Here is a 23,674-nt window from a genome sequence, read left to right as displayed (position 1 = left end):
TTCATCCGCACCGCCAATGCCGCGTCCTTCGAGTCGCCCATTCGCCAGGCGCCCCGCGCGGGGCGGGGCCGCACATCGCGGGGTAGGTGCTCGGCTCCCTCTTAAAGGCGTAGGGCCGCGGAGTGACCCCCTCGGGGCATGGCGGCAGCCGCTGTGCCTGAGGCCTCTTACTGCAGTTTAGCCGGAGGCAAACATGAAGAGGCAAAGCCTTCAGAGCTAGTGGAGATCTTACCTCGGTTTTGTGACTCACAAGAGGTTTCACCTCACCATGAGGAAGAGCTGCTATACTTTGAGCGCTGGAACAGGCTGCCCGCGGCGGTTGGTGGAATCTCCCTCTCTGGAGACATTGAAAACTTGCCTGGACGTGTTCCTGTGTGACCTGCTCTAGGTGGCCCTGCCTTGGCAGCGGTTAGACCAGATGATCTCCAGAGGTCTTTTCCGACCCTAATTATGCTGTGGTTCTGGGAAATTGATGCAGGATAGCTCTGTTTAGCACCTCAGACTGATTTTGTATTACATTACCTTAGGTAGTTTGTCTCTTTGTCTTTTTTTTTCCCAGTTGATTCTTTGCCCATTAATACTTTCTAGATTTCCAAGTCGGCATTCACATTTGTATCCTACAGAGTTGTCTGTAATCACTCCTTTAATGCTGTAGTAAAGTACAACGAGCTGTTCAAAAACCCCAAACAACAGCAACAAAAAAAAAAAGCCAGTCCAACACAGAAAGGTTGGCATTAGCAGTGCTGTGTATACTCGTGCTAGATAAGGGAACCGATCTTGCTGGAAAAGTGCTGCTCCAATAGCTGAGCTAGTAGAACCAGGGTTGACATCAGTTAGCAAAAGGGAGGGCTGTGATAGCAGAACTGCCATTCAATATGCAACTGCTCATGAAGAAGTAATTTATACTGCAATTAGCCTTTAATTTTTTTTTAAATCCAGTCTGCATTTTACAGTTTCATCTGACATTAAACTCTTACATCTACAGAATCAGGTCAGTAATTAGGCCAACATATAAGATTCGTCAGTTACAGGACAGTTTCAAATCAACTATTTAACCATGAAATGCACTTTTTCAATGATAATTTTAAAAGTGCTGAAAAAACCAGGATTATCTCAACAAGAGCATACGAAGGTTTCAATGAAAATCTGCTAGCCACATTGGTTTTATGCAGGCTGAGTATTTGCCTTTACCACTTCATAATATAAAAGGAAGGGTTTTTTTTAAATAGGTGGTGGGACAAGACACATTGACTTTAACTTGGACCTAATGAAAGCTTTATGTCATTATTACTGCTTCCAGCTCTGGGGCCACCAATGCAAGAAGGATGTGGACTTCTCAAGAGAGTCCAGAGGTGGGCCACTAAGATTATCTGAGGGCAACTCTCCTGTGGAGACAGGCTGAGAGAGCTGGGCTTGTTCAGCCTGGAGAAGAGAAGGCCCCGGGGAGACCTTGTAACAGCCTTCCGGTACCTATAGGGGGCCTACAAGAAATCTTGGAGAGGGACTTTTTACAAGGGCATGTAGTGACAGGACATGGGGAATGGCTTTAAACTGGAAGAGAGTAGAGTTAGATTAGGCATTAGGAAGAAGTTCTTTACTGTGAGGGTGATGAGGCACTGGAGCAAGTTGCCCAGAGAAGTTGTGCCTGCCCCATTCCTGGCAGTGTTCAAGGCCAGGTTGGATGGGGCTTTGAGGAACCTGGTCTACTGGAAAGTGTCCCTGCCCATGGCAGGGAAGGTTGGAACCAGATGAACCCTTCCAACCCAAACCATTCTGTGATTATTTGTTCTTGGTTTGGTTTGTTGGTTTTGGTGGTTTTTTTTTCCCTTTTTCCTACACAACTCACTCCCTTTATGTTAGCTCCTGATATTGGTTATCACTACCTAAAAGGCAGCATTTGAAAAAGTTGGCACTGAAGACTTAAGTGTACCCCTATACTACCCTATTGCAGGAGCAGTATGTTAACTAGTTAAATTCACTTGTCCTCTTCACCACGACTGAAGTCTTCCAGACGTTTCTCAGCTGTTTTTTGAGCTATCTTTCTCCTAGAGTTTATCAGCTGTAAATGATGCCTCTCAGCAGGGAGACAGCCTGTCCCTCTGGGAAGCAGGTTTACTACCAGATTTTGAGTGATCTTAAGTTATTCTATCCTTCCCAAAACTCCCCTCTGTGCAGCTTTAATTGTGTATTATGGTATCTCAGTATTTCTGCCACCTTATGTTCTCAGGTTCAGATGTGTTCATAAAGCTCCTTAACACCAAGAGGACAGAAGCACGTGTTACTTTATTTGCAAGCTGAGCTATATGACAGTTCCCAGTCATGCTGAACCTTTTTCCTTTTTCCTTCTTCACAGCTGCTACAGTACCAGCAGCTCAGCATCCCTTATTCATTTTGGGCTGCTAGCTATAAAGTGAAATCTGTACCAGCCCACAGAACTCCTGAATTATAAAGTGCCAGGTGATAGGTATAAAGCAAAGAATGGACTGTGATTACCGAGAAAAAGAAGGGTGGCATCCTTCTTTCTATAAGTTGCTGGAATAGTGTTTCTCAAATTGCAGGGCTTACAAAGTTAGTCTGTTCCATGCTGCTTCTCCTTACCTGCCAGTGTTTTGAAGACTCCCAAATGCTTGTAGAAAGCAAAGTATTCCCTTGGCGCAGACGTGTAATTAGCTGTAATGACTGCAGTTATAAAGCTGGCAGGTATAGTTTTTATGCTGATTATTTTTTCTCATTAACATGAATAGATTTTATTTTTAGAATGAAGATTATTGTAAGTCCTAGTAATTTAATGCAATTATGAGTTGGCATTGTGTTTTTGAGGTTGAGAATAAGTGATCCACAATAGGGAAGAGCAATCTACTGCATTAAGTTGTTATGCACTGTGATGACAATGATAAATGGTGCCTCAGAAAACATCTTCCAGGCATCATGTCTCAGTAAGCTGTTGTTTCAGCAGCTGTGGAGTTTTTTCTCGGACACTGAGTTAAGGTAATGGGTGACCAAACAGTAACCATGTATACGGAGAAACACTTTAAGTTTCTAACTCAAGGTTCATGCAGGCTGCATGGTCACTGTGGGAAAGGACCTAGTAGAAGTACATGTAGAATTCAAGGACACTTAGAAAAACCTGGTACCCTTTGTGCATGTAAGTAAATTACACTGATCACATGTGATTTGGTGATAACTGAGGTCATACAGTGTATATGCACAAGTGGCAAAGGTAATATACTAACCCAGCTAAAATTCTGTCATATCTAAAATGAGGACTTTTTACTCCGTGTTAAACCTGCTTAAAAATAAAACCGACAGCCCCAGCTTTAATTGCTGGGATCATACTGGGAGCAGCTGTGTTAGCAGCAGGGCTGTTCAGACCCCGGGAGAGGCCTTTTGCCCTCGGCCTGGGGAACCTGAACAGGCGGTGGTGCGCCGTGGGCACTAGAGGGGAGTGTGAGATACGGTTTGCTAGCGTGATGTCGATTATTCATCCACATCCACCTACATGCAGGGGAAGAATGTAGTCTCAGGGCACAAGGGTTTAATTACAGGCTGTCTTGCAGTTGTAGACCCATAATACCTTATGCCCCTGGCACCTTTCCAACCTCTGATCCTACCTTTTTTCTCCTACATCAAAATGGTTATGAAAGTAAATACTGAGACTGTAAAGTAACTTGTGCAGTACTGTTGGGTTTTTTGGTTTTGTTGGTATTTTCTTACCAACAGCCCATTAAAACCTGTTTGCCCACTGCAGCAAGAAAACAGAAAAGGATGTCAAGTAGGTACATATAGATTTGAAATGTTAGGATGATTTGGTATATGATGTTACTTACAGCCTAAGAAACTTGTAGTCTAAGAAACATCCTGGGGTCCTGATGTGTGTGGTTGCTAAGCCTTTCTCCATCATATTTGAAAAGTTATGATAGTCAGGTGAAGTCCACAGTGACTGGAGAAAAGGGAATAGCACATCCAGACCCTGGGAATTGCTGACCAGTCAGGCTCACCTCTGTGCCCAGTAAGATCATGGGGCAGACCCACCTGGAAGTTGTGTTGAAGCATATGGAAGATGAGGAGGTGATTAGAGACAGCCAACACGCTTTACCAAGGGTAAATCATGAGTGATCTAGTGGCCTTATATGGTGGAGTGACTGGACCAGTGGACAAGGGAAGAGTAAATGATGTCATCTACCTGAATTTCTGTAAAGCCTTTAGTAAGGTTGCCCAAACCAGCCTTGCCTCTGTATTGAAGTGATATGGATTTGATGAATGGACTATTAAATGGATAAGGAATTGGATGGATGGTCGCACCCAGAGAGTTGCAGTCTTTGTGTCCAAATGTAAATCACTAATGAGTGGTATGCCTCAAGGGTCTGTTTTGGGATCAGTACTACTTAATAACTTCATTAATGACATAGTGGGATTGAGTGCACTTTCAGCAAATTTGTGGATGACACCAAGCTGAGTGATGCAATTGATATGATAGAGGGAAGGGGTGTCACCCAGGGGACCTTGACAGGATTGAGGAATGGGTCCATGCAAACCTCATGAAGTTCAGCAAAGCCAGGTGCAAGGTCCTGCACCTGGGTTGGGACAGTCCTCAGTACCAATATAGACAAAGGGATGAATGAACTGAGAGCAGCCCTGTGGAGAAGCACTTGGGGGTACTGGTGAATGGAAGCTGGACATAAGCCACCAGTGTGTGCTTGCAGCCCAGAAATCCAACTGTATAGTGGGCTGTGTAAAACATAATGTGGCCAGCAGGTCAAGGGAGGTGATCCTGCCCCTGTGCTCTGGTGCTATGCCACCTGGAGTACTGCATCCAGCTCTGGGGTCCCTATGCAAGAGACCTGTTAGAACAGGGGGAGAGGAGGGCCACGAAGATGATCAGATAAGATTTACCTATCAGTTGTAGCTGATAGATATTTGAGATTTTTCCTTGCTCAACAGATTGTATTTGTACTGAAGGCTAAATAAAAGAACTTCAAACTGCCTGAAGGGAAACCTGTGTAAAACCAGCAAAATTTAAAACCAGCACTTTAAAACAAATTACCATCTGGATTAGAAGCCAAGAGTGACAATTACTCTGCCAAAAAACTTGTCTTAAAGTCATTAGAATTTGTATAAAAGTGGGTGTGTTATCCAAACTTTTTTTTTTCCTTTTAATTAGATACTTTTGTGTAAAAGATACCTATCTTTGTAATGACTACAGGGATTAAATTCCTTAATGTTTCTCACTAAATACCCAAACAGCACAGTAAAAATACTGACATAGTGATTTGCAGCTGTAGCACATGCTGCGCTGAATGTAAACCTCTCTGAGAGTTACCTTCAATGTCAGACTATAAGTCTACTCTCTATAATCTGTGTGCATTATTTGAATCTGACAGTGTTTGCAGCCACTTACTGTTTTCTGATAGTGGGCCTGGTTTGACTATGGAATTTTTTACTATGGTGTTTTACAGCAGTGCCATTATTACCTGGCTGGATACCCACATGCAATTCCAAATTTAAAGAACATATTTGTCTTTCTTCTTTTAATGGTTTAACATATGATCACTACCAGTAATGTTTGCTGTGTTGCCAGTAACATGGGTGTGTTGGTAAATACATTTTTATTTCAGTGCACTGGCATCTAGCTTTTCTAAAAATAAGTAGAGCAATTGTTTCTCAATAGATACGTGGTATGTGGGCTCTTTACCATTGTATACAATACCTGAGAAACTGTCATGTTACCAAATGCAGTGTGTTGGAATCAAGTTATTTCGGGTATTTCTTGTTTGGTAATGTGTGTTTAAAATCAAGGACTATTCATTTGTCTTACCAGGTTCATGAGGGTTAGAACAAGTTTGGAAGAATTTAATACAATGTGACAAAGGTTAGAACAAATTTATTAATGCTTCAGCAGATGCTGTATAGAATCATGTTTATATAATATCTTTCATGAAGAAGGGAATGGAATGAACAGGATGAAGAGAAACTAAAATAAGAAATTTAACTAGAAAAAATGAGCTCTTGATATTGGAACTCACTTAATTTTAGGGGGAAATGTAGCTTTTATTGAAGTCCAAACTCCCTGAAACCAAATTCTGGCTTAGCTGTCATATTTATGAATAAAAGGTGGCAGTAAATCTATTTGCTGATTGTTAACAAGGAACTTGGTATTTGCACGTAGCAGAATTAATATTGGTTGGTATTTTATAAGTTAATGTGGTTTGTTTTAAGACAGACTACATTAAAACTCTATGGGTGAGGTTTTCAGCCATTAAACTGAAGGTGTAGAGAATATAAGGCATGATAAAACATTAATACATCATGCTTGACTCAGCTTTTCAAAGGGAAAACTACTGTATGCATTACCTTTAATCAGAAAATGTAGAGAAGCATCTGGTTTTGCCACCTCTACTTACAATTGATCCATATATTTCAAGAACTCAAAAAGCAGTTAGAAACACTCGAATAATTATACGGATTTTCCTTAGTACATAGATAAACAGGGCTTGAGACAGAAACACCACTGAAGACCAAAGACAAGAATGTGGTTTTTTTTCTGTACTTCTGTACAAAGCAGAAAGAGATGCAGATGTTACTATGAGGCTTTGGGGAGCTAGTCAGATTGAATGAAAAATTACAAGATGTGTGTATTACAGCAAAAAAAAAAAAAAAATCAGATACATTGATATGATGCTTTTTATTCAGAGACTATGAAGTATTTTTCTAATTCTATTAGTTGTTCTACAGGGAAGAAGTTGCTTGCTTTTACATTTCCGTAGACGCATATACAGCAGTGAAGGCTGTTGGAAGAGTGTTCTTGAAAATGTGCACTCCAAAGCAACTAATTTTATGGAGGATTATAGCAAATTCAGAAACAGAATTATTGCCTGACTCCCAATTCTGATTTTTCTCTCTGATGGAGGCAAAATATTAAATTCATTATAAAATGATCCCAAGGTAGCCTGTTAAGAGATGATAGCACCTAACATACTCTGTGCACTACTTGCAGGAGGGGGAACATGGTGTCCAGAGGGATGGAGAAAGAGGCAGAAGAGTGCACTCAGTGGAAAATGGATGATCATCTTCAACTGCACATCCTGGTGCACACACCACATTTTATCTGTGACATTAGTTTCTGAAGTTCTGCTGAAGGCCAGGGTATGACGCATCAGGGAATTCACGTGCTTAGCACAGGGCTGTGCTATATGCATTTGTTTAACAATGTCAAATACTAGTCTTCCTGCTCCATAGCATCCATGTGTCCTCTAAAAAGGATCCTTGACTCCATATCTCATCTCTACGAAAACTTGCTTCCAGCCTTCCTTTAGGTTAGTTTCCAGAGGCACAGGAATACATCAAGGTGTTTCTGACCAGCAGTGGCAGCTGCTTCAGATTCAGGATTGTTGCAGAGGAGACTGGGTTGCATGAGATAAAACCTTGCAGATTACATCTTTGCCACTTCATAGGCAACCCTAAATGCTTGTTGATCTGTGTTCATCATGGCTGTAGCAGAGCTGGGTAGGGACTTCTTTGTCTGGAGAAGGAAAGCCTGCATCATGCATTTCTTTCTTTTATTTTCTGCTGGAGCACTGGCTGCTTGGGCAGGAAGAGCTTTCCAGCATGACAGTTGGCAAAACCCACAACATGACAGGGTACCACAGATGCTTCCTGCTGCTACCATTTAGATTTCCTCTTGACTATTACTTGTGTGGCTGATGCACACAGAAACATGAAGTGGGTGCTAGTAGTTTCAGACTCGCAGAAGTTTTATCATTAAATTCTTTGTTGTTTGCCTGCCTGCATCAAGTATAAAAGCTGACACCATAAATGAGACAGCCGGACGCTGGTCTCATTCGAAGAGTAACTGGTGTAGTTACACCTTGTCAGATGCTGCGTATGAAATGATAAAAATCTAACCAATGGGCCCTATTCCACTGGTAAGGCATGCAAGTATAGTGCGTCATTTTGGGGGGTGGGAAGTCAAAACTGCAAGTATCTTCCCCACACCTTCTGTTTTTAAACTTCCTCTCCTGCAAGGCAGCTGTATGAATGCCTAGCTGGATGTGTGACAGCTTGCTTTATGATTTCTCACAGGGGCTGGCTGTAATATTATGAAATGTTATGCTGACTTCAGCATAATGTTTCAGAGAGGGATGACTTCTGAATGGCTGAACAACCCATGTACTGTACAGTGAAGAAAAGCAGAATGCAGCAACTGCTTAATATCACAGAATGATCAGGGAAGAATGCCCTGTTTTTCTTGTTAAAACAAGTTTGTGAGAACACTGCTCAAGTTTCCCTTAGCATTTTCTGTATAACAAAACATTACTTGCTTTTATCATTTTGCACACAAGGCTGCTGCATATGGACACACTATACCCAGAATCTCCATCACAGTCCAGTTGGGATTCCACAGGACATTTTACAGTGGCAGTCAGTACTATGATCCCAGCTGTGGGGGGGTGTTCAGCAGGGCCTTGTAGCAGACAAGCTATGCAGCACATCAGTATCACTGTACTGATGTACTACAGAAAGGAAAGCAGAAGTCAAAGCGCCTTCCCTTTCAAAGTGAGAAGGGATATCTGGGCACTTCAGCTTTTGCAGATGGGGTAGCAGGAATCACACAGAAGCGTGCTCTGATGGCTTCTGCCCATTCAGAACTAACACAGGCAGTCTGCCTTCAGTATGCTGTGAGGCTGCAGGCTAACCGGTATTTTCACACCACACAGTCTCTCTGTAATGGAGATGAAATATTAAATTCATGCTAAAATGATCACAAGGCAGCCTGTTCAGAGATGATAGCACCCAACGTATTCTGTGCACTGCTTACTTTTATTTTGCACTAATTCTTAGAAATTGTTTGCTGGCAACTGTCACTCTAGTTTAGGAGGATTCATCCTTAAATAGACTTTTGTTTGGAACAACACAGCCTGCTGTTAGTATCTAACACCCATGAACAGGCAGGGTGTGCTTTGAATTTCCCAGTTGTCAGAGAAGAGTCTTATGTGCTTGCTACAAGAGCTGTCCCTCAGGATCAGTCCTGCTGTAAGGAAGTTTTCCTGCCATAGTATTGAATATGATTGTGAAACTGACGTCTTCACCAAAAGCACGTGAACAGTGCACGCACAGGCACGTTTTACTGTGATATGCCAATTAATTGTATTAGCCGTATTAAATTTTGTTATTTTAACTAGAAAGCACTAGATTAAGTTTCTTACATCAGTTTACTTTGAATATCTGGTATTCCAGCTTGTTGCACTCCCTCCAACCAATCATCACTAATGGTAAATCATACAGTGATCCATAGTGGTTGTCAAATTTTGGTATTCAGATTCACAGCACAGATCATAGCAGATTCTCCTCCAAACCAAAACAAGAAGATGATGCTCAGCAAAAGTATGAGCTGACAGATACATAGTTCATAGCACTCCTGGCATTAGTGCCTCGAGGTGGAGGAGCCTGCTTTTAAATACACAGTTTTCAACTTGTATATTCCTTGGTTTTGCTCCTCTCACTCCTGTCCTGTTATCCTGCTTTGCTTGCTTTGAAGCTTTCAGCCATCTCCTCATTGCTCATGTTTTTCTTTCCACTCTCCCCTTTCAGCCCCTTCTTAACTTCCTTCACCCAGTTATTTTAGCTGTTGCTGTCTCTACCTCTAGTTACGGTGGAGCTATGGAGGGAGCACCTTTCTGTTTGAGTTACACTGTCCAGAGAGCAGCCCTTGCAGCTGACAGCATCCAACAAGCATCGGCTTGCAGCAGCAGCAGTTCACCCAGAAGTTGTTCTGGTGTGGTTCACCCACCACACTGTTGCAGAAGATGGCACAACTGATGGGACACTGCAGGAGCAGAGCAGGTAAGCTGAACAGCATCATGGACTACAGCCCTGCTGTGTGTAAGGCTCAGTTGAATATGATTGCACACCCCTATGAACAGGCAGAGCAGTTTGCTCAGAACAGGTACAGTTTTGCTGGACAACAGACAAGGCTGACTATACAGATATTTAACAGGTTTCAACTTGGCTGTGATATCCACTGGGATAGCAAGAGATGCCCGGGCCCAGGAGATCCTCCGTGACAAGTGTCGAAACTCGTTCAAAGCTTAGAAATGGTGAAGTATCAGCAGCAATGAGCATTCACAGAGAAATAACACTCCTCTCTCAAATGTCCTTCTTTGAAATGGCTAGGCCCTTTTGTTTCATAACATTACTCTTCACCCCAGAAAAGCAAACCTCTTGATCTGTGTAATTTTATTAGGGTGATTAGCGGTTAAAGGTATTTCTCCATGAAGTTTCCTGAAAGGCCTAATTTCTAAGTTACAGTACAACCAACCACCAAGCCTTGCAAGACTGAAGCAAGGCAAGAAAGCCGCAGGAGCACCTGTCTTGTATTTGGCAATATCCCAGAATTAGTCAGTTTTGAAATAACTATCTACAGCTTAACTGTTGAACTGAGAATCAATCCAAATGCAATGTTTCAAACTAGGTTCATGCAGGACTGTGCTTCAGCATCTCAAGTCTTTTGACAGTGATTATCAGAGATCAAGCATGACTTCAGAAAACAAACACTGAGGGGTCTATTGGTTGTGCTGATTGCCTTTGGGGACAGTAATGAAGAAAGCTGATGTAAAGTAATATTCTTGAGTGGTATTTTATCAGCTCACACTCATCATCCAGTGATCAAAAAGCCCATAGCACTTCTTCATTTAAAGTGCTGATCATATTGATTGGTATCAAGCTGACACATGATCATTTAGTTGATGTTCAGACTTGGACTCTTTGTGGCCCTTTTGAAAAAGAATAAAGTCAGTGAGATTTGAAGCTGTAATAATTGTATTGAAGCATTGACATACCTGCAGAATGGCTGGGGACCCCTGCTATCCAAAGCTCCTTCAAAACGACAGTTCAGAATAAATTTAACCTCCTGCTGTAATGTTCATCTTCTGATGAAACATTAATACACTTCAAATGAAACATATTGCAATATACTGGCCCTACAGAAGAAAAGTCAAGCTATTTCTGCACCTTTAGGATAGAGATCCAGAATGCAGCATATTAAGATTTAGTGGTATAGGGAACTCGCCCACATCTTCTATACATACTTGCTTAAATCTGGTTTCGTTTCAAAAGCAATGTGGTATTTATAACAAAAAGAAGGCCATGACAACTCTTTTGCAGAAACCCAGCTATTTTTTTCAAGAGTTAGAATATCAAATTTCTATTTGAATCATCTCATATTACTTTAACATTTGGCCAGCCAGCCAGCTAGTTTTATTACACAGCTCCTATGTGGACTATTTGACAGTGGCTTTTTCCTATTACATCCTTTTTAAGGACAGAATGACAGTTTTGTAATGTCAGGCTTCCTACATTAGCATTTGAAGTTTTAGATACAGTTATCTGAGAACCAGTAAAAAGAGACTCCAAATCTGATATAAGAGTAAGTTCTCCAAGTCTAACAAAGTACTTCTGTAACTCAGGGCAAAAGAGGGAGCATTTGATTTGTATGTAACAGCAGAACTGATATTGAATATAATTTGATTTCACTAATACTTTGCTCTAGTAGATAAAAGCCTGTAACACCAGCACTCTATGAACCAAGGTAAAGAGAAAAAACAGCTCAATTCCATTTAAATTACAGGCTTCTGTGACTGAAAATATATTTTTTGGTGCTCTTTATTCTTGACCAGTTAGAAGAATAATATAGATTCTGTTAACTTTATATGCCTGAAAGAGAACTTTCTTTCTTTATAAACTGATCTTAAACATATAAATCCAGGGAAAAAAACCTACAGTAGCTTTGAGAAAAAGGAGGAGGCTCTTGCAAGGAGCCCTAAGTAGAAAGAAGGGGAGTGAAACCACACGAATCTGTAAGCAAGTCAGCTTTTAGTTTTCCTTAGAAATAGCTATGATTTTTATTCTCCATACACCTGAAAGATTTGAAAGAGAAAGCAGAGTGAGAAATCCTCTTCTTCCTTGAGGGGCAGCTGCTTTCCACAGCTCTGCAGTGCAGCTTTCTGGAGATCATGTTAAAACGTGTGGGCTTTCCTGTGAATGACAGCCCTGAAGTGGCTAAGCATGCCTGGCTTGTAGTGTAAAACACGGATATTGGAAGGCATCAGCAAAGTTCAACAGATATCCACTGAAGAAAGTTCAAAAACAGGATCACAAGGTAGCACAGGTTGGAAGGGGCCTTGGGAAGTCATCTAATGCAAACTTGTGCTCAAAACAGAACTGTGTGGAGCATCATTCCTTTAATGCCTGCAAAGATAAAAAGGCTGTGAATTTTCCTCACAGAAGAGTTATTTGCTGCTAAATAGTCTCCCATCTCCACAAAAGAATAACTGAACAAGGTGTTATTTTGAACACTGGGATACTGATTTAACCCAGTATCCCTCTTCAGAGCTCAGAATATCTTCCCAAACAGCTGTCTGTAGAGCTGCATTGCATGGTGCTGGGATAAGCTCAGGAAGGAGGAGAGGAGGCAAGGATTAGAAGCCACACAAAATCTCTGCAGCTCAGCTCTGAACAGTAACAACTAAGCTCTCCTGCAGGTTTCTCTCTGAACAGGAGATGAGAAAAGCTCAAATCCAGTTTAAGCTTCAATAACCTTTACGAAGATTCACTAGGAGTTAAAAATAAATGAATAAAAAGAACAAGGTACCTGAAGCTTCCTACAAGGAGCTTTTAATTCATGACCAGCAACTTAATTCCTGGCCACCCCTGCAATCTAAAAGTATCACCACTGAAGACTTCAAGATTCGATGTTAGTGTAAGTTCGGCCCACTAGAGAACACCTCGAACAACTGTAACAAGTAACATTATTTGCACCAAACGTCATGTTGCTTACATAGGACAAACGAGGAATAGCTGCTAGAAGAGAAAAATGCATGCTTATATTGACTGGAAGATGCTCCTACAGAGGAATGGGAACTGCATGTTTTCTTCAGTGCACATATGCTATCCCCTATTTTATGCAGCTGATGACCCTGTCTTTCCAAAAGAGATTGAAGCCACTGGTGACATTTTAGACAACTGGAGTCCCTCTGTTGAAGGAAGTGCTCTAGGATACTTAAGAAGCCAGCAAGCATAGATATCATCTTGCATGCAGTAACTTAAAGCCTGAAAGCTGTAGTGTTTTAATTAAAAAAAAAAAAAAAAGAGGCAAGGAAGAATTACTTGTGCTTACTCATATAATTTTGGGGGTACTTTTTAAGTGGCAGCATCTCTCAGTGCTGTTGTCTAGAGCAACTCATAGGGGAGCTCTTTTGACAAGATGTATGGCAAGAACTAGCTTTGAAAAATATACATTTTTAAGGCAGAGGGACAAATTTTCTTCCGCATTAGAGAAACAACAGTATGAGTTTCATTTCGAAGTATTGAAGGCCAAAAGAGCTATCACCAGAATTGCTTAGCTGGTTACTTGGCACATCAGGATTCCAGAAGGCCCATCATGTCTTTACAAAACATAGTTATCATTGATGCCTCCTTAAGACATTAAATTTTGACTTTCCAGTCAGTCATCATTCAAAAAGGTTTACTATAGCAGAAGTAACCCAAGGTCTGCTATCTCAGTAAGCCCTCAGCAAATATCAGCAAGGCGAAAAGTTCCTTTCTTGCTTTGGCTCAGGTTTGATCACTCCAGTGACTGATTTCTTTGCTGAATTCCATCTATGTGGTGAAATAATGAGGCTAATGGAGAAACCCCTATAGAACTATACCTCCTGCTCAGGAATTTCAGGATCACAGAATGGCTGAGGCTGGCAGGGACCTCTGGAGATCACCTAGTAAACCCCCTGCTCAAAGCAGGGTTAGCTATAGCACAGCGCTCAGGGCTGTGCCTAGTTGGGTTTTGAGTGTCCACAAGAATGGAAACTTGGTAACCTCTTTGTGCAATCTGGTCGAGCATATGACCATCAGCACAGTACAAAAGGCATTTTCTTGTGTCCAGGCAGAATTTCACAGGTAGCTTGTGCCCGTTGCCTTCTGTCCTGTCAGTGGGCACCACTGAGAAAAGTCTGGCTCCCTCCTGTGATTCTACCAATCACACATGCACAACTGTGGCAAATCAGACCCCTGTGCAGCTGAAGAGGTTGATGGTTGTTGGGGGGTTGTGTGGTGGGGAGGAAGAGGGGCTGTTAAGCAGGTGTTTGTTACCTGGAGCAAAGGGATCTGTGCAGCACAGCACAGCCTAGCCTGCATCTGCTCATGTTAATTGTGTTGTGGATCAATCACTCCTCCATGTACAGGGGTCTGCAGGTGAGGATCACTACACTCATTCAAGTAAGTAGATGGTTTATTTATATATCTACTTGCCTTTGCATGTATTTTCCCTATTAAGTCCTTATAGGCCTTTTATTCTCATTTTCAAAGTCCTGCCCTTAGGACTTTTTGCTGAAGCAGGTCTTGAAAATATACCTGACAAATGTCTGCTATAAGACATAATGCTTTTGAAGTTTCCTGCCCAAGGCTTAAATTTAAAAATGTTATCCTAATTCTCAGCACCTGCATATCTGCAAACATGTCCCAAGTCCCTCTATGCGTAGAGCTGGAACCTTGTCTATAATCTGAGGTGCTTTCATATTAGCAGGCACAGAGGTACAAACAAACATCAAGGGTTTTTTTAATGAACTACATGGAAGAAATGTTTGCTCTTAAATGTTCATTCCCTACTGCTCATTCTTACTTTCATTCTTAGCCTAAAACCTAATTCTTCAAGCCTTCACACCAATTAAAAAGTGGAAGGAGCACATTAAACACCCTTCACTGGAACACCAACAGCCACACTGCACAGCAGTTTTCCAGTGTTTACTGATAGCGAGTGACATTTGAAGTAGAAGGCAGAATATTGTAAGGTGAATGATGATAAAGGAGACAAATCCACAGTTGCACCTCTTACTCTGTCTATCCTTCACTGATTCCCCAACAATAGTCCTTGGCAGGCTGGAAGGGAGGAGAAGGGGAGAAGATACCAAGTTTTTGGTTAGGTCCATATTAATACCAGATTTATTAGAACAGAGCATGATTGATTTTGTGCAAGGAAAAAAGCTACGAATTACTCATCTTTTGGGAAATGAAAATACAACAAAGTACCTTTTACAGAGTGTTTTTTTCTTCTTTTTTTTTTTTTTTTTTTTTAATTTAAGACCACTAATACAGTTGTTTTTGATGATGGTCCTTAATGAATTAGGCTGATACACTGATCAGAATATTAATGACCAATAAATGGCAAGTAAAGACATACTTTCCAATCTTTAAAAGTAGTGTTGTCAGAAAGAAAATCCTATTGCTTCCTACCAAAACAGCAGTTCCAAGAGCTCCCTATTTCACGTAATGTCTGACCCATGTATCTTTTGACAGGTCCTCTGGCAACAATCTGAATGTTCTAAATTGGTAATTTTGCTCTCTCCTAAAATACAGAGCACAAACCACTACGCAGTAGCTGCCAGCACAGTATTCAAAATGAGCTCTGTGTGCCCCCACAAACACCAGCCAGATAGAGGCTTACCTTCAGGAGATCTTGAGACTAGCTTAGGTCATCATCACCGAAGATGCTTTGTACCTACAGCCATCAGAGCAACCAACTTGTACAAGAGGGAAAGTGTCAAGTTAAATCTCATATTTGTAAAACTCAAATTGTCAAAGACAACAGATGCGTCATCTAGGGTTTATGTGTAGAGTGGTTTGGGGTTTCTATTGTAGTACCTTAAATCAGAAGTTCTGGGTGGCTATTCACTCCAAGTGTAGAAGCATCTGAACCGTACAGATTCTCTACAGGAGACTCTGAAAGCTTTTAAACAGGAAGAGCTAGCGTTCACTTTGTTCCTCAACAATTGTCATGGAGCAATGCCAAGACTGTGTCGTTGCTAAGGAGGAAGCCACAGATAGCTTTCTGTATGATTGTACTTACAGTCTTCCAGCATACTTCAGCTTCATTCCCTGTAAGAGAGACAGACTAGGAAAGCAGATTAAGATGTTTAGAGTACTATTAGATACCGCTAGCTTTGCAATGAATCAAAGCTACACAGACTGCATACTTCTGTTTCAGCAAGCAACTGCTGCTTCAGAGTTGGGTTCATACATGTCACTACACCAGAATTTGATGCCAGGTGATGTTCCAATATTCCAGAACGTTCACTTCCATCAACCAAAAGCCATTAATTCCCAGAAATCCCCATTTTTCCCACCATCTTCCAGTAAGAGTAAGCCAAGGGATGCTTTTCAACTTCACAATTTTATACATTTTTAGAAAATGAGATTTCACATAGCAGTAGTAAAGAGTTACAGAGGAATTCATTAAATCTTAACGACCAAATATGACTGAAGCAAGTTACTGCCCATTTTCTGCAATGCCAGGTGTCCTTATCTGTCTTTTAAAGGAATATACTCAGAACACTGACAAGATCTGAAGTGGTCATAAAGTTGTATGTGAACATGGAACAAAGTCCTCTGCCTGCTCCATACAGGACAGGAGAAACTTGCTTGCTTCCTTGTAGTTGCTCATGTTTTGGACATAAGCTATGTCAATCTCTCCTCCATTTATACATAATCTCCTATTAATGTTTCTGAGTTATTATGAAGGCATAAGAGCCACATCCAGTTTGTTTCCCCTATGGAGGAATACTCTCTTTGTGCGATTTGCAGTGTAAGCACCAACTCTACCTTTAGGCTTTGCAACTAGAACGGTTTCATTGCTAATGTTCTGTCTAGTGAGCTTTTTAATGCTGTCTTTTAGGTGCTTAAGCCCATCCTGCTTTTTAAGCAAATCCTCATCCTAGAATCATAGAATGGCTTAGGTTGGAAAGGTGCTCAAGACCATGCAGTTCCAACCCCCTGCCATGGGCAGGGACGCCTTCCACTACACCAGGTTGCTCAAAGCCCTGTCCAACCTGGCCTTGAACAGTGCCAGGGATGGAGCATTTACCACTTATTTGGGCAACCTGTTCTGGCGTGACAGCCGGTTAAAGTGAAGGAGACTTTACTTTGAACAAGTAGTACCTCTAGGAGGCTTTTGGTTTAGACACTGTGTAAGCTGCACCTCCTTGATGGATACTGCAGTCTCTTGAAGAAGGTGGTTAAGTGTACAGTCCAAGGGAGAAGTTTAGCAGGAATACCTCTGAGGCTCTTGATTCTGGCCCAGAACTTCCTGTGACATGGCCCTGAATAAGCAGATCAGTTCAGCCTCGAGAGAGGGTGGAGCTGGACTCTCCATGCTGGCCAGGCTCATCCAACAAAGCTAAGGTATTTCAGTGAGGGCTTGAAATCTGTAGGATCAGAGGATATGCACTGCTTGGGGAAGAGGGTAAAGGTGGAAAAAAAGCAGGAGCTCTTTAGAACCAAATATTTGCATTAGTACATTCAGGCATTCTACTTTAATTTATGCAAGGCTTAATTTGATCTGGATTCCTCCTGAGGTCTGCAGAGGCTGGCACCACTGCCAGGAGAAACTGAACTTATCAAGGCCTTTGGAATAACTTCCCAATACAGCCAGCCATACACGAGTTAATCTTTCCATGAAAATTACATTTGCTTTCTGACTTTGAAACACATCGGAAAGCTTCCTTTTATTCTAAGAAAGTCTGAGAATTACATATTTTTTTGGCTGCTTACACTTGCTGCGTTTACCCATTGGTATGCCATTAAGGCATTTGTTTTCATTGCTCTCTCCAGACTACTTGGTGATGCAGCATTTTCATCTTCCTGTAAAGACCAATACAGAAAAAATGAGTCCCTTACACTACAATTTTCATCCCCTCCCTCAAAGCCAAGATTATATGTCCTAACATGTCTTGTACACATGTATAGTAGACATCCTACCCAGAATACTGCATTTTAAGCCACTTCAAACAGCCTTCGGTCTAGAACTGCATTTTTAAGTTACTATTGCTTGATGCCACGTACACCATGACCTCTCAAAAGGGAATGAGCTTAAAGTCGTAGCAAGAACTATTTTACAGAGTTGCCATGCATTTCAGGTTGAAATCAGTACTGTACTGACATTCAAGAATTTCAGTCCCCATACAGACTGAGATGAACAGCACTTTTATTTATTTCAGTTACAGGAAGAAAGACAAGTAAACCTTACAACCAGAAAGGCAATGAAGGCCTCATGAGCTCAGTGAAAATCATTTCATAATCTAGGCAACATGTTATGATTTCTTGAGATCACAAAGAAAGCATACTCCACTCTTCAACAACTTTTCCTTGTTTCTCTAAAGAAGTTTCCTGTTAACAGAATCAAGGACACCAATTCACAAAGCCTACATTCACCCTCTCATCCCCCACTCAAAAGGCTTAAGTGTAGACTTTATTCCAAAAAAGTTAACATGCAGTCATGTTCACAGCTAGAAGAGAGAGAAAAATTAGTCTGTCATCATATGACGTTAAATTATGATGTGTTAATGAACTTAAATGAAGATACTTTCACACATGGCAGTGTACTTCATGGGTAAAGAAACTCTCGTTATTTTAAGCCAATGCTTATCTGACTCTTCTAGTAGGGAGAAAACAGCTTCAATAAAAACTGATCTCCCTACCAAGCACTCTAGGTAAGAAATATGATGTGCTAGAAATATGTGGGAGAAATCACTATACAAAGTGTCAAGTGCAAACCCCCCTTGCCTAGAATTCAGTGTATTTACTTAAGTACAATAGAAAAGACTGAATTCAGGAGTGGTTGACAGTGGGACACAGTGCTACAGGTTGAGCATCATCCGCTAAAGGACAAACCCAAGCATGCATATATCCCACCACAAGGAAAAGACACTCTTGAGCTTCCTAACCTGCTCATTTCTGCCCTTTGCTCTAGTATTATCTTCTCCCTTATCAACTTAGTTCCTGCACTCCTTTAAAGAGACCCCTTTAAAACTCTCCAAAATTCTGGATTATTTGGCAAAAAAAACCCAAACCACTCACTATTTTAAAGAACACAGAACTAGAAGAAGAAAGGAAGAAACAGAGTTCATAATTCATCTCTTCGGTTGCTCTTCTAAGCTGTATCAGACCTAGAAAACATGAGGAGGTACTAGATCAAGTACTGTTCCATCATCCTTGAGGCAGATTGTAACTTCAGTCAATCGCTAGGCAGGTCAGTTTTGGTGCACAAGATGTTAATCAACTGAAAAATGTATTTTCACCCGTGCTGTATGTCAGTTCTCAGTTTCCCCTCACTTACGTGGTCAGGGATATATTTGTCACGCAGTACTCACAGAAAGTCTCAGAATTTCAGGCAGACCTATTCATTCCCAAGGAGTATCCTTTTGGCTCAGTGAAGACTTTTTGAGTACTTTGGCTTACATTCATTCTGGAGGCAGCCACCATGACTCCATTTACCCAAAATACTATTGTTAGTGGGGCTGTTACCATCTTGAAATTGCAGTGTAAAGTTAACCAGCAATATAAAAGAGTACTTTTTCAGTGTTTCCAGTGAAGGAGCTGAGAAGAAAAAATAATCTGTAAGAAACCATTGCTGCAATTTTATTTTAACAAAAGGGCAGATTTATTCATGTTTACAAACAAGTTCCAAAAACAAAAAGGAGAACATGTATGCTACCCACTAACAACCTTTCAAAATGCCAACAGCCCTCATGCTGCATGAAGGATTCTATAGATTAGAAAAAAAAATAAAATAAAAATCACAGTTCCACTCACAGTTCACCAAGACAGCACTAAACTAACATGTTTAGACAAAAACAAAGGACTAAGATTCTGATGTATTTTGATTTAATCCATTTTGCCCGAGATAACAGAAATATTTCAAGCAAGTTCCATCAGATTGATGTCCTGCATTAAACAATCCTACTAAGTTCTGAACAAAAGTTATTCAGTATGTTTCTCAAAATTTTTAAAAATTAAACAATTGTTTCAAAACCATTAAGTAGTAAATGTATTTAAGAAACTAATTAGGACAGAGGCCATAACTTCATTAGAACACCACTGCTCATGTTTTTACAAAGCATTAGTGTTACCTATTTGGCTATTAGTAGTAGCAATTTATCTACAATATTTAACAAGGTAAATTGCAGGCAAAATTTAGTACAGTTTCAATAGAAACACCCTTTTCCTGAAAATACAGCAGTATTTGAAGGACTAGTTTTTTGTTTTGGATTTTTTTTGGGTTTTTTTTTTTTTTTTTACTTTTTCTCCGCATCATTTATAAGGAAGCTTCCCATCTATGAACAGGAACAAAAAAGTATCTACAAACCTTGTAAACAGATCTGTATCATTTATAAACATAAATAATCCAAATTATTAACAGCCAACAGCAGAAATTAAAGTATCGATTCAACGATCCAGGGCCTCCTTGCCCTTCCCAGCCTTTCCCTCAGAAAAGGATCATGATAAACTAAAGCTCTGCTAACACACTGTTCAGGACCATTCTTAAGTACAACAGATGATCCACAGGTCACTTATGCTGAGTTACTGTTTATCTGTCAGAGTTCATTATTACTCCCACCCCAGAAAAGCACCCTCCAGTCTGGCAGAAAGCTTTTGTTTTTTAAAAAAATAAATCTACATTCGTACAAGTGTGTCTTCTGTTGAAGTCCGAGACAAGAATATCATCTTGTCCATCATAATGTGTGAAGAGACCCAGTTTCAATTTCTTTACAATGCAGCTAGTGTGTTAACATTCAGCTTACAATCAGAGTGATGTTTCCAAACTATGTAGCGGGCTCCCTGGGGATGAAGAGGTAGCAGACTTGTTCATGTCTGTTGTAAGGTGAATTCCACTGTCAACCGCATTGTTATTTTTATTGGGAGAGGGTGGGGGAGTAGAGTTGCGTTTTGTTGGAGCATCATCTTCAGCATCAGTATCATCAATAAGGGGAATATGAGGCTCGGAGTCTTCTATTCTAAACTCAGGATGCGTCATAAAATTGTGAATTGAACTTCGTGTCTCAGGTTTCTCTAGCCCCTCATACAAGGAGCTACGAAATGCATTCACCACTCGGATCTGTGAACAAAGAAAAAAGGTTGTTAGAATGCTGCAGGCTACTGGCAATGGCATGGTTCTTATGAGTTTGAATCCACAAACAGCTAGACATGAGTGAATCGAATTTGTGTATGATGCGGTGGAACTTGCAATAAACTGTAAAAAATGAAGAGCGTTTCAGTAAGCGCTGCCAATCTACACAGTAGGAATAAAAATTGTACAAGTACTGCAAAAAGCTGAAGGGCCTAAGATTCATTCATGGCACTAGAATGGTTCAATTATTTAATACGGGCTAAGTGTTTTTCAGAAGTGAGGCTGACAATTATTTACTTATTCACAAATTAAATCTCAGTGAGTGTTTTATTGAATACTTGGGGGAGGTGGGAGTGGGGGAAGAGGGAAGAGGCTGGAAATAAGTTAGAGGATAAAAGGGTTACTAATTCTCATGCTAGGAATTAGGATGTCAACTGACTATGAAAAAGCCAAGCAAGTGTAAGCCAATGTCACAATGACCGGACACTTACAAAGAGTCATGCAAAAAAGAATACCACTGTAACAGCTGTAAATATTCGAGTATATACCCATTTACGACACTAGAGAAAGCTCCTTACTGAAAAGTGCTTTGGAAACTTAAGACCAAAACTAGGAAATTGAATAGTGTATTGTACAACTATGTAGCCACGACAGGTTGTAACTCTGAAGAGACTATTCAAGTATGAGAAAACCAGGTGACCAGCCTTTGCTCGAGTCTTCAATTTACACTGAATTTGTGGACAAAATTCCCAGGGAGAATATTATTTCAAGTCCTTTCGTTTCTTAACTAATGTTTCTCAAATCAAAAAGCTAGGTTTACAGAATGCATAACATTTTAGACTCAAATTAGGTAGAATAAAGTACACCTTTATTTTGCAAACTGTGCATGTCCAGGATTGACTTGAATTTAAGCTTTCCAAATTGTGATGTGAATGATGAAACCTCCTGCCCGCCCACCCTTTTCCCTCCCACACCCCACACATTTCCCTCACCAACTACAGGAATTCAGAATTCATTCTTGCACTGATAAAACAAAGGTTAGGCAGCAGTCAGTAACCCCTCTGTCCAACCCTTTTATCAAGATACAGTTTCCCTCATCTGTTAGCTCCCTGTTCAGTTCTCAACATCTCTACTCTGGGTGTACCCAGCAAAGCAGTTTCAATCCCAAAGCTCCTCTGTTGCATAGTAAGCAGCAGAGCAACCCTGAGTAAACAAGAACTTACTGTGACAAACAGTAAGTCCAATTTAAAGATATTTTTAAGTACTTCCAAGATGACTTGTTTCAAGCTGAGAAATGTGTCGTGACTACTGCTTCCATAGAGTTCCTTGGTAGTAAAAATAAAGTGACTTCCAGGTGAAGGAATGAAGGTGGACAGTCAAGCAGACTTCAAAAAGCATCTAAAATACACCAGCCACCCTCACTGGAAACAGAGAAGTGCTCCCTAAAAGCAACACATTATCAGATTTGTTACCACAGAATCACTGCATATTATGAGAGTCTTAGGTTCTGACCATGTTCTTTGATATCCTGAAACAGCGCTGTTCCCCACCCCTAGCCTCTCAGAGTGCTTACACAAAGAATTTTACTCAAAAGCATCATGGCCCCATTTTATCCTACAGGTACAGAGCTGAGCCCCATTACCAATGAAAACTGGGGCAGGAGCAGGGGGGCACACACACAAGGAGGGGACATAACTATGAATACAGGGAGGGCAGGGAACAGGATGTATGTCCTTGAGAAGTAAAAGATTACAGCAATAGCTAATACTTTACTGTTCATCACATGAAAAAATAGAGCACGCTGTTAAGGAGTTGGCGTGTTACATGGGCTTTAAACAAGTCAAGCAAGCTGCATAAACTGTCTTGGCACTTACCAAGAAAAATCAGCAGTGACAATGCCAGACCAAAAGTTTGCAATGCCTTTATTTGGCATGTTGCATCCCACTGCACCACTGATTTATGTGGCAGAATGAAATATGACTGCCTCGTGGGACTGCTTTTTCATTGCTTACAGATGGTAAGTTAGAACGTAAGCAGGAATGGAAAACAATTTTTGGTTTAACAGGACAGATGTAATTATCATAGGAATATAAGTATACCCACGATAGTCTTTGATTCCCATGCAGAATGCAGACTAAATAAGCGGTCTAGACACTCCTATGAACTCAAGATCCTCAAAGAATCCAGCCATGAAGGCAGAAATCAGATTATCAGTGTTTTAAGTTATGCTTAAATCTAGTGTTTCGAAGGCTTTATTTTCAACTACTAAAGATAATTAGATGAGAGGGATAACTATAAATAAATTGCATGAATGAGGAGCAAACAAGACAATCTGTTATGTGTAATTTATACTGTCATCAGACCTTCCTCATATTAGTATCAGAATGGCAAAGGAATGCAGTAAACACTCCAAATCCTTCTAGCCAGATGGCTGCTCAGGAGTTGCAACCTCACTTCATAGGAACAGCTGAACAATTTTCCAACAAACAGCTCTGAAAAAGAGACATAATGAAATAACACATCTGCTTCCCATTAATACTTATTAGTTATCAAAAGCTGCTCTCCTGGAGGGTGTAGCAGAAGGCTGTACTACTTAGTAAGGATCAAAAACTAGTTTTCTGCTATTGTGGCTCCGTATCTGCATTGGTCATTTGATGCAATGAGATGCTGCACTGCCCTTTAGATTCTGATCAAATGGCAGCATGGCATGAAGTTGCTCTCTAGAGA

General features: G+C 40.8%; 1 protein-coding gene and 1 long non-coding RNA gene across 14 annotated transcripts in view; both read right to left on the bottom strand.

The window, feature by feature from the left end:
• Positions 1-11,807: 11,807 nt before the first annotated feature.
• On the bottom strand, positions 11,808-17,481 carry LOC133269908 (uncharacterized). Its single transcript, XR_009743596.1, has 3 exons — positions 15,688-17,481; positions 15,491-15,566; positions 11,808-12,243 (listed from the first exon to the last, which is right to left on the bottom strand). It is a non-coding gene; the product is annotated as an uncharacterized LOC133269908 (long non-coding RNA).
• A 1,954-nt stretch (positions 17,482-19,435) lies between these two features.
• The window catches only part of ATP2B1 (ATPase plasma membrane Ca2+ transporting 1), a 65,992-nt gene continuing 61,753 nt past the window's right edge, over positions 19,436-23,674 (bottom strand). For 11 of the 13 annotated variants that reach the window (XM_061454625.1, XM_061454627.1, XM_061454623.1 and 8 more), the window contains one exon: positions 19,436-20,935. In XM_061454625.1, coding sequence (XP_061310609.1) covers positions 20,624-20,935 — 312 coding nt within the window. In that variant the 3' untranslated portion in view covers positions 19,436-20,623. The remainder of the gene's footprint in view (positions 20,936-23,674) is intronic. The other 2 variants (XM_061454632.1, XM_061454633.1) reach the window with 1 other exon arrangement.

The sequence above is a fragment of the Pezoporus flaviventris genome, unplaced genomic scaffold (genome assembly GCF_033815535.1).
Source record: "Pezoporus flaviventris isolate CSIRO_AGI_PZ_B2104156 unplaced genomic scaffold, CSIRO_AGI_Pfla_v1 ptg000016l, whole genome shotgun sequence".
Classification (NCBI taxonomy): Eukaryota; Metazoa; Chordata; class Aves; order Psittaciformes; family Psittacidae; genus Pezoporus; species Pezoporus flaviventris.
This window is presented reverse-complemented; position numbering and strand designations above follow the sequence as displayed.